Below are 14,287 nucleotides of genomic sequence, written 5' to 3'. Positions count from 1 at the left end.
ACAGAGGAAGAAGCAACACGAGAGGGATAAGTGGGCCCAAAATCTGTTTCTCCAGTAGGTGGCGATTTTTATTTTATTTTTTCGCTCACCAAGCGAAGAGTTTGTGTATGGGAGGTCATGAGTGTCGAATAGGGTTAACGAAAATTTGAATGGCTTATTTGATACGTGAGGCTTATTTAAAATAATAGAAATGTCGTAATACTTAGTTTATTACGAGTTTACTGATATAAGTAGAACACGTGACATCCCGGCAACTTTGATTTAAAAAAAAACACTTTATATCGGAGTCGTGCCCGTTTTCACACGCGTATCTGTCCTCTCATTGGCTAGAATGGTTGCAACTGATCTTGCCTCCTCCCGACTGCCTTTTTAAATACATTTATTTTCATTGTTACGAGTGGCCACTTGAGTATCTGGTCAACAATGGATCATCTGTAGTATCCATCTGGGAAAAGGCTATATGGACACTCCTGACCTGCAAATTGATATTTAATTTCAGAATCGGTTAAAATTAGGTTAAGGGAAGGGTTAAGGGTTTGGTTAAAGTAAAGGTCAGTTTTAGATTTGAGTTAGTCGTTTGCAGGTCAGCAGTGTCCTTAGGTCTCTCCCATAGATCTGAGGAACAGAGAGGAGAGGGGCAGGATTCTGAGGTGAGGTAGAGAGAGGCAGAGACAGGGGAGCCGAGGTTCATCGCTACAACAACACTCAACTCAGTCAGGACGGAATAAGCTGCTAGAGACACACTGCGGGGTCTGGGAAGGAAATCTGTCACATGGGACGAAGAAGGAGTGAAAGTGTTTATGTTGCTGGATGGACTTGTATTTTTATATCGCAACTTAGTTTTTCCCTTTTCCTTTCCTTTCCACCGCCCTAACGGATAGCATTCCGCGGAGCAGTTGCGCTTTAATGCCCCTGCGCACTCGAGGAGGAGAAGGAGAGCAGAGGCCTGACTTCTCGGAAACCGCTCCGCCGCCCCTCACGCCTCTCCCCCGTGGCTGTCTGTCCCCTCTTCCCTCCTGGCCCTGTATGGACGGGGATGGGGAGAACCGGATGTTGTTACCGCGGGGCTGAGCGCCTCGCATCCCCACCGAGGGTGCCCCGCCTGCGGCCGTTGCTGGTGCTGCTCCTTGCTCTCTGCTACGGGGCTCACAGAGGTGGTAACTATATTACTTCGGATGTTGTTCATTCTCGATAGCCTAAATCGGGACCTAGTACCATGTACGCCGTTCACTTCAGCTCGAGCGCTGCGAATGTGCCATAATAGTTATAGGCTAATGAAGAATTAATAACCAGTTAATAATGACACAACTTCGAATGTCCCACTGGGCATAAACGTCAATTCATCGTCTATTCCACGTTGGTTCAAAACACGTTGATTCAACCAGTGTGTGCCTAGTGGGGTGGGATTGGAATGAGTCTTCCATGTGGTTTGAGGGGAGTCTAATAGTGTGTATATCCTATAGGCCTGTGCCTATGGGAGTGTATCTGTCCTCTTCGTGTTATTGTTTGATAGTGCCTCTCGTTCTCTCTCCTGCGGACCGCAGTAACGCAGCAGTTAAAAGGTCTCTCCAGAGTTTCTCCCGCGGTCTCTGCCGTGGGACGCGAATGGCTGATAAAGGTAAGGGTGGCTATGCAGATATCTTGGTGGCAGGTCCTCGGCAGATAGGCTAACAGATTATTGTTGACACATTTTTAAAATAATAGAGGTTTATAATAATAATATTTGGAATGCAAATTATAAATGTGTACAAATTATGTTACAAAATTATAGCTTTACTTGTACTTTTAATACACAAAGGAAATAGTAGAATATAATGGGACCACATGGAGACTCTAGAATAGAATGGAATAGAACAGAACATATTGTGACAGTGCAAATAATAATTTGTGGTTAATTTAATTACTTATATTAATAAAGGTAAAAATAGAAATAAATATAACTATATAATCTAGAATAGAATGTAACAGAATACAATCATACAGAAACTCGAGGATATAGAGAAATATAATATAATCAAAACGATGTAATAAAGTAGAATAGACTTAAATACCAGAGGAAAGCACTTTGGGTGCTAGTAGGCTAGGCTACTTGAAGTCGTCATATAGAGTCTGGGTTGGCCTCAGTAACCCGGTGCTAGCTGGCAGTTGTGCCCATACAGAGAGCCATGTTCTGGGCTGGCACTGCGACAGCCCACATCCAATCTGGATGTCCCCCAGACCTGCTGTGCAACTCGTGCTCAATGACTGTGTGTGTGGTGTGAGTGCGTGCAGCAGGTAATTAGTTTAACACGATCCCAGACAGCTGGACATGACCCTGTCTGTGTACAGTTCTCTGCAGTAGGAGGATGAGGACTGGTTGATAAGCATGAAAAGCACTCTGATGCTCCCTGCCAACAAGAATTACAATTTAAAATCATCTAATCTATTTAGAAGGTCCTATTTCACTTTTGTAAGTTTGTTCATGACACCATAAAACACCATTGACAGTATAATTCCATTTAACTGATCCACACTTTTAATGTATCAGCATGTCCTGTCTCATTGGGGATGTCAGATGTTGCAACGAGGAGATATATACAAAAACAAAACAACAATTATTGAGAAGAAACAGTGACTTGGTGTGTTTTATAGTGTTGTTGGTGTGTGTAGCTAGCTTGTAACAAAACTTGGTCTGTGGGTTATTCAGCTGATGGTGTGTGGTCTGTGACTGTGTGTTACTGGTCTGTGTGTTGATGGTGTGGTGTGTTGCTTACTGGTCTGTGTGTTGATGGTGTGTGTAGCTAGCTGGTCTGTGTGCTATTGTGTTGCTAGTGTGGTGTGTGTCTTGCTTACTGGTAACAAGGCTCCACAGCTGTCTCATGGTGCTCATCACCACCGGATGCAACAGACCAGCCAGGAAGCTGTCACTTCTGATCCTGATATTATATTGCAGCGTCGTTACCACCAGCCGTCCACACTATTTACCGTTATTCAGCCCTGTGTGTGTAAGAGAGAGAGAGAGAGAGAGAGAGGGGACTGAAACGTAACTGAGTGTCTCTGAAGCGGAGGCCAGAGCAGCTGTGTATTGTGCCACAGTCAGTCACAGTTATCAGTATGTTCAGACTAGACTCACTGCACAAAGACCTGTGTGATCAGAAAGACCTGTGCGATCAGAAAGCACTGGAGACTTACAGTACATGTGTTTGGCATAGAGGTTTGATCTCAAGATTCAGTCTGAGAATTAAACTTTTTAGTTGTTCACTGTATCTGTGAGTAACTCTCATGTGTGTGTGCGTGTGTGTGTGTGTGTTTGTTGAGGACTAGTGTTAGTATTTAACACAATGAAGGGAGATTCTGATCCGGAGTGTGAGTTGGACGTGTTATGTTGTGTACCCCCCTCTAATACTCAGCACACTGCTGCCACCACCTGGTTGGCCCGGGTACTAACACACACACACACAACCCTCTCACCACACAGTCCTGAGAGAGTGAGAGCGTTGGTTTTATGCAAACATTCTTCTTCTTTCTGTTATCCCTTCATCTTATGGTTCAGGTCATTCATACCAGGATAACCATGGGTGTGTTTGCGTTACCACTGTATGCACCATGGGAACTAGGCCTATTGTTAGCATAAGTTCTGTATGACGTGTGTGTGAATAGGCCTATGTTGTGTGTGTGTGTGTGTGTGTGTGTTGCTGCAGGGGTTTGAACCAGAACAGAACATAGAAAGTGATCTTGAGTGGTTCAGAACAGAACTGTTCAAATCTTGAGAAACGGTAAATAACTGTATTTTTTTGTTCCAAAAAATATTCCTGGTGTGTGTATATCATTATGTAGATGATTGGAGTTATGATGATAGTAATACCATAAACACATTCCTACCCATCATTATGCTCAGTGCTTCAACACAAACCCCCTCCATGTCCACTGCTTTCTCCTGCTCTCTCCCCACCCATGGAATTTCAATCACATCTCGTGCCTGCACTTATCTGGCCATCATACATGTAAACAACTAGCTTACCCATTCCATAGCAAGATGCTCTATCCATGCTAATTGGTGGGTGGTAAATGAATGAGCTAAATGTAGAAACTATGTTGATTTCCCGGGATACAATGAACAGTTACTTTTGTTTGGTTGGAAACGGTTCAGAACTTGCTAGTTGGAACACTGGAACGGTACAAAATAAATAAGGGTTCTACTCAGAACGGAATGATTCCAACCCCTGGTGTACTGGTGTCTGTTAGTAAATCATGCCTTAATCAGGTGAGCTCTGACAGTGTGTGTTGTTGGCAGCGGAAGCAGAGCCAGTATTCTCTCAGAGATAGTTATAAGTAAGTGTGTGTGTGTGTACGCATTAGAGAGCCTCTGGCCTAATCTAATAGGAGCTCACTGTGGCTGATGCATTAGGCCTGGCATCTTCTCCTTTTATCTCTTCTTTCTCTCCCTCTTCTCTAAGCCTTAACAGGCCTCTCTTTTACAAGCCTATATGAACTACTGCTGCAGTACATTGACCAAAATGCTGCACGACGTAGGAAAACATTATCGCTGGCTGAACCATCTCTAGATGGCCTTTACTGCTGTATACATGTAATCAGTGAATCATTCCAACGCGTTTTATTTTCCTCCATTGGCTAGAGGCCGGGGGCAGAGGTCACTGCAGACTCCAGCCTGACACTGAGAGCTCGGAAGAGCTTCTAGATCATAGAGTTGGCTAACACACTGCGGTCTGCGGCCATCCACAGCTTTTAGTACTTCTACATGATGGTGTCTCTGAGCTCTTAAAGATACACTCTGGAGTTTTCTTTCCCATGTGAGGGCATTATTCTGAGGCAATATCATAAACTTGGCAGTCTGGAGAATGACAAGCTTCATCAGGCAGCATAGAATATTATGTAACAGATGTGGATGTGTGTGATCTGTTATTCTTTCACTCTCGAGCTCAGTCTTATCTCTGGCTCTGTGGGAAGGTCTGCAAGTCTCTGTGACAGTCAGCGCTGCTCTTTGTTCTGGTTTATAAAAGTCATAAAGTGGTGTTTCTGTACACACACACACACACACACACACACACACACACACACACACACACACACACACACACACACACACACACACACACACACACACACACACACACACACACACACACACACACACACACACACTGTAGCCTGTTCTTTCTCTGCTTTATTGGTCTAATCTGAACAGGCCAGTAGTGTTGTGTGTGTTTATTTGTGCAATAGAGATCAAAGCCTCCTTCGCACCCCTAACCAACCTGACTCTGTGTGTGTTTGTCTGTGTGTGTATGAAAACGAGAGCTTCTGTGAAGATTTAATGTATGTCATACCAATGACTATGACTTTCTATTATAGCCACATATCATCTGTACCAAATGTTCTCTATCTGTCTTTGGTACCATGAATGAACATGGATATTCTATATGACATTAATAGCCTGTCAATAGATATGGTATTGCTCCGCTGCCAGGGTTCTGGTATTGTCTTAGTGCTGTCATAATATAACTGTAATACTCTTGTAGTTGTACTATAGTACTGACAGTTAGTATGTGTGTGTTTCTCCAGGTCATTGCCAGGTGGCCACCCCCCAGTGTCGTATCCAGAAGTGCACCACAGACTTTGTGTCCCTGACGTCTCACCTGACCCCAGCGCTGGATGGCTTTGACGTAGAGTTCTGTAAGGCTCTGAGGTCCTACAGCGCCTGCACCCAGAGGACAGCCAAGTCCTGCAGGGGCAACCTGGTCTTCCACTCTGCTGTCCTGGGCATCTCAGACCTCATGACCCAGAGAAACTGCTCCCGTGACGGGCCCACCTCCTCCACACACCCCGAGATGCAATCAGAGCCCTGCAACTACCACAGCCGCACCCAGCATGCTCACACACACCCTCACACGCACACTCACACACCGCCAGGGTACCTGTTCTGCGGGCTGTTCGGGGACCCCCACCTGCGGACGTTTAAGGACAGCTTCCAGACCTGCAAGGTGGAGGGGGCGTGGCCGCTTATTGACAACGACTACTTGTCTGTGCAGGTGACCAACGTTCCAGTGGTAACGGGATCCAGCGCCACGGCGACCAATAAGGTGAGGGGAGATCATTACTGTATATATAAAAACTCCTTCCTACATACTTCAGAAAGGGTGCCCGTCCACAAAGTAGAAAGCAATACACTTATAGATACAGGAAGATTGTTCTGTTTCAATATAATGTACTAAAAGTATTATGTGGAGCATGTTCCATCTTGTAGTAGAGTAAAGGTATGAAACACACAGAACAGACCCTGCTCTAGAGGACGGAGGGATTCCCTCTGTAAGACCTCTGATAGATGGATGTTCTGACCCAGCTCTCCACTGAAGCAGCAGTGTTGTGAGGATGTAAGATACAGTGAAGGCTGGGACAGAAGAAAAGAGGTTGAGTTTGGCGTACAGAATAAACAAGCTGTTCGGTATGAAGAGCTGTGCAGCTGAAGCCAGAGCTGTTCTCATTGAGGCAGAAAACACACACACACACAGTCTCACTCACAGGTGCGAGGAGAGCAGAGCAAACAGTTCAGTCTTGTGACCAACACGTAACTAACGTGGTGTTGGAATCCTAACCTAACTAATAGCTGCTTATAGCATGACCCCTAATACCCTGGAATTAGCGGCGCGTGAAAGAAACCACTGTGTGTGTATATGTGTGTGTATGTCTGCAGTAGGCTCAAGAACTTTCACACACATATGGCCTGAAGCAGGTTACTGTCGAGAGTGAAGGGCACCATACCATAAATGACAAAATACACACGCACACACGCACACACACACACGCACACACACACGCACACACGCACACACACACACACGCACACACACACACACACACACACACACACACACAGGCTGAGAGTGTTTTTAGACGTCAGAAATCCGTTTTGTGCCTCACAAAGGCATCTCTGTGGTGGCCAAGCGGCCATGCAGTCCCCCCCCGCCCATCCAGGTGATAGTTATACCGCTGCTGCTCTGACCCTGTGTCAGGGCTTGCTATTCGTCAGAATTATTAGCACACAGACATACACACACACCCATTGATGTGTGACTATGCCTGCAACAGGCCTAATGGCTGCCCAGACCTCATCTCTGACAACTGGACAAAGCAGTCATTCATGCTAATGCTAACCCTATGACTGTGTGGCTATGGCCACAGCCTTGTAGATAGAAGGACCTGGCTAACACCTTGCCACTTAAATCCAAACTGGTTCTCTAGTAAATTTGTCAGAATGTCTCATCCTATGTTCAAGAAGGGCCTTTTTCTCTTAATTCAGATTTACATCTGCTCACTTTCAGTTGTTTGAAAAGGAAATCATCTCCTAAGTATTGTTATTTTTTAAACAAGCCTTAGAAAGTTGGTTGCAATTTCAGTTTAATCCACCTGAAAAGACAGAACAAATATTGTGGTTAAACTCAAATATACTAATTGATTAAAAAAAACACATTTTTCGAAGAAATGTTTAAAAAAGGTATAATTTTAGTGAATGATATCATAAATAGGACTGGTAGAGTTATGTTACACATGCAGCTAACACAGACATGGAAATATCTGCTCTACCCAAAATTACAACCAACTAATTGCAGCATTACCACAAAAATGGAAGAGGCCATATAGAAGGGGAAAAAAGTAAGGAACTTGTATGTCGGCCTGTATTAAAGAACATAAATGATTGAAGAAAAGTGTAATAAATAAAAACATATACCAATTTCATGTAAGGACCAAAAAACTGACAGCTGTGCCATATAAATAGTTAAATAGTTGGGAAGAGATTTTCGATGTACCCATTCCATGGCACATGATTTATGAATTGATACGCAAAACAACGCCGGATTCAAAACTTTTTTCAATTTAAGTTACGATACAAAATTCTTGCAACCAATAGAATGTTATATTTATGGGGGATACAATCTTCCCAGCTCTGCAGATTCTGCTGTGAGGAGGCAGAGTCATTAGATCATTTATTTTGGTATTGTCCATATGTAGCTCGTTTTGGGTCACAGGTCCAGGAATGGCTGAAGAATTGCAGAATTTGCCTAGAACTAACACTACAGATAGCAATACTGGGTGATTTGAAAAGCCATAGTTAGTCAATCAATAATCTAATTATTATTTTAGCAAAAAAATATTTTAATTTACAATCTGTGAAGCTATGAGAATAGAAAGGTTCAATAATTTTGTGAAGCATCACTGCACAGTTGAAAAATATATGGCAAAGAAATCCAAAATGGATGATGTTGAGAGACAGATGGGAGGGGTTAAATGGAGCTGAAGGGTGGGACTGGATGATGTTGAGAGACAGATGGGAGAGGTTGAATGGAGCTGAAGGGTGGGACTGGATGGTGTTGAGAGACAGATGGGAGAGGTTGAATGGAGCTGAAGGGTGGGACTGGATGGTGTTGAGAGACAGATGGGAGGGGTTGAATGGAGCTGAAGGGTGGGACTGGATGATGTTGAGAGACAGATGGGAGAATGGAGCTGAAGGGTGGGACTGAATGGAGACAGATGGGAGAGGTTGAATGGAGCTGAAGGGTGGGACTGGATGGTGTTGAGAGACAGATGGGAGGGGTTGAATGGAGCTGAAGGGTGGGACTGGATGATGTTGAGAGACAGATGGGAGAGGTTGAATGGAGCTGAAGGGTGGGACTGGATGGTGTTGAGAGACAGATGGGAGGGGTTGAATGGAGCTGAAGGGTGGGACTGGATGATGTTGAGAGACAGATGGGAGGGGTTGAATGGAGCTGAAGGGTGGGACTGGATGGTGTTGAGAGACAGATGGGAGAGGTTGAATGGAGCTGAAGGGTGGGACTGGATGGTGTTGAGAGACAGATGGGAGGGGTTGAATGGAGCTGAAGGGTGGGACTGGATGATGTTGAGAGACAGATGGGAGGGGTTGAATGGAGCTGAAGGGTGGGACTGGATGGTGTTGAGAGACAGATGGGAGGGGTTGAATGGAGCTGAAGGGTGGGACTGGATGATGTTGAGAGACAGATGGGAGGGGTTGAATGGAGCTGAAGGGTGGGACTGGATGATGTTGAGAGACAGATGGGAGGGGTTGAATGGAGCTGAAGGGTGGGACTGGATGATGTTGAGAGACAGATGGGAGGGGTTGAATGGAGCTGAAGGGTGGGACTGGATCGTGTTGAGAGACAGATGGGAGGGGTTGAATGGAGCTGAAGGGTGGGACTGGATGATGTTGAGAGACAGATGGGAGGGGTTGAATGGAGCTGAAGGGTGGGACTGGATGATGTTGAGAGACAGATGGGAGAGGTTGAATGGAGCTGAAGGGTGGGACTGGATCGTGTTGAGAGACAGATGGGAGGGGTTGAATGGAGCTGAAGGGTGGGACTGGATGATGTTGAGAGACAGATGGGAGGGGTTGAATGGAACTGAAGGGTGGGACTGGATGATGTTGAGAGACAGATGGGAGAGGTTGAATGGAGCTGAAGGGTGGGACTGGATGATGTTGAGAGACAGATGGGAGAGGTTGAATGGAGCTGAAGGGTGGGACTGGATGATGTTGAGAGACAGATGGGAGGGGTTGAATGGAGCTGAAGGGTGGGACTAACAACAAGATAGCCAATGTAAAGCATACGGGATCTGTAAAATGTATACCAATAGAAATCAAACTGGATGGACATCAGAAATAGAGGAAGGACTAAAAACAAACAAAATATAGCTTGTAAAATAGATTGTGTCTGTAAAATGTGTATAAGATGTATAAACTGAAGGTAGAAGCCTAAGTGTTTATTAGTTTACTCCAATTGGGGGAAGGGTGGTAGGGTTTGCGGAGAATAATAAAGGTATATATTTTTTAAACGTATGTATGTCTATATAGGTATGTGTATATATATATATGTGTATATGTTTGTATGCATGCGTGTACTGTATGTATATGGATATATATATATTTACCACAAAAATATATGGGGGATTGGAAATGATGCAGACAATTACATTGATGGAAGCAACATTCTTTCCACAATATTAAGCTGTTCCACCCCTTAAAAAATAAAAACCACCATGCCACTGCGCCTGCCATCCCTCAGCCTGGGTGTGTGTTTGCTTAGCTGTGTCTGCTAATCACGACTGGTTCAAAAGTCATTTGGTCATCGCTAAAATGTATTCTGTGGAGAGTTAATGGCATGAGTGTAGCGACAGGTAGCCTAGTGGTTCGAGCGTTGGACTAGTAACCGAAAGGTTGCAAGAATGAATCCCTGAGCTGACAAGGTAAAAATATGTTGTTCTGCCCCTGAACAGGCAGTTAACCCACTGTTCCTAGGCTGTCAATGAAAATAACAATGTGTTCTTAAACTAACTTGCCTAGTTAAATAAAGGTCAAATATATATATTTTTTTTATGAGTTTGTGTGTGCGCATGTGTATGTTTGTGTAAAATAGAGTTGGACTGAGTCCTCTGACAAATATGATTTGAGAGAATAAGTGTGCAAAGTGTGCCAAGCTGTCACCAAAGCAAAGGGTTGCTACTTTGAAGAATATCAATTATAAAATATATTTGTTTAACACTTTTTTGGTTTCTAGATTTGATATCTTCAATATTACTCTACAATGTAGAAAATATTAAAAATAAAGATAAACCCTTGAAAGAGTAGGTGTGTCCAAACTTTTGACTGGTACTGTATATTTTCTATATTTTTTGCTGAGAAAACTTGGGGGGCCAAATAAAATCACCCTCAGTCCAAATTCGGCTCGCAGGCCAAAAGTTGGGAAATATTGTAGTATTTTACAATGAGTGTTCAAAATATTAAGAACACCTTCCTAATATTAAGTTGCACACCCCCTTTTTGCCCTCAGAACTGGCCCATGTTGGCCTCCACACGGAAACTGTTGAGCGTGAAAAACCCAGCAGTGTTGCAGTTCTTGACACAAACCGGTGCACCTGGCACCTACTACCATACCCTGTTCAAAGGCACTTAAATATTTTGTCTTGCCCCATTCACCCTCTGAATGACACACATTCACAATCCATGTTTCAATTATCTAAAGGTTTAAAATCCTTCTTTAACCTGTCTCCTCCCTTTCATCTACATTGATTGAAGTGGATTTAACAAGTGACGTCAATAAGGGATAATAGCTTTAACCTGGATTCACCTGGTCAGTCTATGTCATGGAAAGAGCAGGTGTCCTTAATGTTTGTACACAGTGTACAGTGGCAAGAAAAAGTATGTGAACCCTTTGGATATACCTGTATTTTTGCATAAATTGGTCATCAATTGGCGGACAGATAGCCTAACATTCTCCTGCAAAATGTCTTGATAAACTTGGGAATTCATTTTTCCGTCGATGAGAGCAAGCTGCCCAGGCCCTGAGGCAGCCCTAAACCATGATGCTCCCTCCACCATACTTTACAGTTGGGTTGAGGTTTTGATGTTGGTGTGCTGTGCCTTTTTATCTCCACACATAGTGCTGTGTGTTCCTTCCAAACAACTCAACTGTAGTTTCATCTGTCCACAGAATATTTTGCCAGTAGCACTGTGGAACATCTAGGTGCACTTTTGCAAACTTCAGACGTGCAGCAATGTTTTTTTTGGACAGCAGTGGCTTCTTTCGTGGTGTCCTCCCATGAACACCATTCTTGTTTAGTGTTTTACGTATCGTAGACTCATCAACAGAGATGTTAACATGTTCCAGAGATTTCTGTAAGTCTTTAGCTGACACTCGATGATTCTTCTTAACCTCATTGAGCTTTCTGTGCTGTGTTCTTGCAGTCATCTTTGCAGGACGGCCACTCCTTGGGAGTGTAGCAACAGTGCTGAACTTTCTCCATTTATAGACCATTTATCTTACTGTGGACTGATGAACATCAATTCTGTTAGAGATACTTGTGTAACCCTTTCCAGCTTTATGCAAGTCAACAATTCTTAATCTTAGGTCTTCTGCGATCTCTTTTGTTTGAGGCATGGTTCACATCAGGCAATGCTTCTTCTGAATAGCAAACTCAAATTTTGTGTATTTTTTATAGGGCAGGGCTGCTCTAACCAACAACTCCAATTTCGTCTCATTGATTGGACTCCAGGTTAGCTGACTGACTCCTGACTCCAATTAGCTTTTGGAGAAATCATTAGCCTAGGGGTTCACATACTTTTTCCAACCTACACTGTGAATGTTTAAATTATGTATTCAATATAGACAAGAAAAATACAATAATTTGTGTGTTATTAGTTTAAGCACACTGTGTTTGTCGATTGTTGTGACATAGATGAAGATCAGATCAAATTTGATGACCAATTTATGCAAAAATCCAGGTAATTCCAAAGGGTTCACATCATTTTTCTTGCCACATTAGTATTGAATGTCAGTGTGCAGTCAGTGTTCTCTTTGATGCCAAGAATGGGGGGTTAGAATTAAACAAGTTGGGAGGCCAGTATCCTTGCTGTGTTTGGATTGCAAGATAAACTTCATAAGATATTATAAAGTGTCTGTCAAACCTGTTTTAACCTGTTTCATACAAAGATCAAAGTTATTGTGTGCCTGGTCACTTTCTGATGTTTGTGTGTCCATAGATCACTGTCATATTCAAGCCATTTGAGGAGTGTACAGACCAGCGTGTGTACCAGGCAGTAACAGATGACCTGCCCGCTGCCTTCGTAGACGGTACCGTGAGCAGCGGGGCCCTCAACCATAACCTTAACGAAAATAATGGTGACTCTACCGGGAAGGTACAAGCGCTGTGGATCTCGGAGCATAGCCCCGGTCGCCACGTGGAGCTGCATGCCAGCTACATCGGCGTGACGGTTATCGTACGGCAGCTGGGGCGCTACCTGACCCTGGCGGTGCGCATCCCGGAGGAGATGGCCCATGCCTACGACGCTACGCAGGACCTGCAGCTCTGCCTGAATGGATGTCCCACCTCGGAACGCATCGACCGGGGGGGTCACCTGCCCCTGCCTCTCCCTCTACCACATCCAGCCCTGGGCTTACAGCTCCAACAGCCACACGGCCAGGGCCAGTCCTCACACACACACTCCCACACGGCTCCCGACATCACCTCCCTTGGATTCAGTATGGAGGGTGCGCGGGCACGCTGCAGGGAGCAGCTTGAGGTGCAAGATATTTATTTCCACTCGTGTGTGTTTGACCTCCTGACCACCGGGGACGCTAACTTCACGGCAACGGCGTTCAGCGCCCTGAAGGACATGGAGAGTCTTCACCCCCACCGCGAGCGCTGGACGATCTACCCACCCAGCTCAGCCCACACCTCTCAGCCTATCACATGGCTCCTACTGCTTACGCTCTGTGCGCTCGGATAGGCACTGGTATAGCGTGAGTGTGTTTTTTGTGTATTTGTATGTGTGTGTGTGTGTTTGTGTATGTGTGTGTTAAAATAGAGCTCCTAGCTGAGCTGTAGGATAAAGTTCCCTCTTGATGCAGATCTAAGTTCAGTATTGTGTTTTTCGCTCTAATGGTAATGATTGGGGAGGGTGACCTAAGCTGATCCTAGATCTGTGTCTCGGAGAAACTTCTAACCAGAGCCCCTCTGGAGATTTACCCTTTTCTTCTTCTTGACTGAACACCCCGAGGCATATTTCTGCCACAAATGAGCTGCAAGCCCACAGGTCTAAGCCCACAGGTCCAAGCCCACAGGTGCAAGCCCACAGGTCCAAGCCCACAGGTGGATTCTGAACAGATTCCATGACACTCTTGTACTATTCCCAACTCTGCTATGTGGGATCAAGCAAGCCTTGTGGAGATTATGACCTATCTATATGTGAGCAAGCCTTGTGGAGATTATGACCTATCCATATGTGAGGATAACACATAAAGGAAGACCCCAATAAACACTCCCAACTTGTGTGTATATTGTAGAAACACACCCCAGACTGTAAATAGTGTGTGTGAGTATTGTATCCGGGAACTCTGAATGGCATCAAGTTTTTGTTGTTATTTTGGCTTGATTTTGTTGTGATAGTTTTTTTTTATACCTCAGACAGGAAGTTGATTTAACAGAAGCACTTTATTTATTTTTTGTTGCTAAATCCACACCAGTGTTCCCCCTCTCTACCCCTCTCTACCCCACCCCCTCAACCTTTCCCCTCTCTCCTCTCTACCCCACCCCCCCCTCCCCTCTCTACACCACCCCCTCAACCTTTCCCCTCTCTCCTATCTACCCCACCCCCTCTCCCCTCTCTACCCCACCCCCTCAACCTTTCCCCTCTCTCCTCTCTACCCCACCCCCTCTCTACCCCACCCCCCTCTCCCCTCTCTACCCCACCCCCTCAACCTTTCCCCTCTCTCCTCTCTACCCCATC

General features: G+C 44.7%; 1 protein-coding gene across 2 annotated transcripts; it reads left to right on the top strand.

The window, feature by feature from the left end:
- Nucleotides 1-408: 408 nt before the first annotated feature.
- Nucleotides 409-14,147, top strand: LOC135513997 (repulsive guidance molecule B-like). Of its 2 annotated transcripts, none has more exons than XM_064937085.1 (3): nucleotides 409-1,154; nucleotides 5,560-6,077; nucleotides 12,542-14,147. In XM_064937085.1, the coding sequence occupies exons 1-3, from the start codon at nucleotides 1,037-1,039 to the stop codon at nucleotides 13,286-13,288; spliced, it is 1,383 nt and encodes a 460-aa protein (XP_064793157.1). In that variant the 5' UTR covers nucleotides 409-1,036; the 3' UTR covers nucleotides 13,289-14,147. The 2 variants fall into 2 exon arrangements, with proteins under 2 accessions (XP_064793157.1, XP_064793156.1); XM_064937084.1 differs by having other exon boundaries at nucleotides 1,066-1,618.
- The last annotated feature ends 140 nt before the right edge of the window (nucleotides 14,148-14,287 follow it).

The sequence above is a fragment of the Oncorhynchus masou genome, chromosome 25, assembly GCF_036934945.1.
Source record: "Oncorhynchus masou masou isolate Uvic2021 chromosome 25, UVic_Omas_1.1, whole genome shotgun sequence".
In the NCBI taxonomy this organism is placed as follows: Eukaryota; Metazoa; Chordata; class Actinopteri; order Salmoniformes; family Salmonidae; genus Oncorhynchus; species Oncorhynchus masou.
The sequence above is the reverse complement of the archived record's forward strand: the minus strand, read 5'-3'. Positions and strand labels throughout refer to the sequence as shown.

Bases quoted from the DNA above. Each gene is read 5' to 3' on its own strand.
- LOC135513997 (XM_064937084.1), top strand. From the start codon at position 1,423: ATGTGGTTTGAGGGGAGTCTAATAGTGTGTATATCCTATAGGCCTGTG. The intron at 1,619-5,559 runs GTAAGGGTGGCT...GTGTTTCTCCAG, and splicing joins GACGCGAATGGCTGATAAAG to GTCATTGCCAGGTGGCCACC. The intron at 6,078-12,541 runs GTGAGGGGAGAT...GTGTGTCCATAG, and splicing joins GCGCCACGGCGACCAATAAG to ATCACTGTCATATTCAAGCC.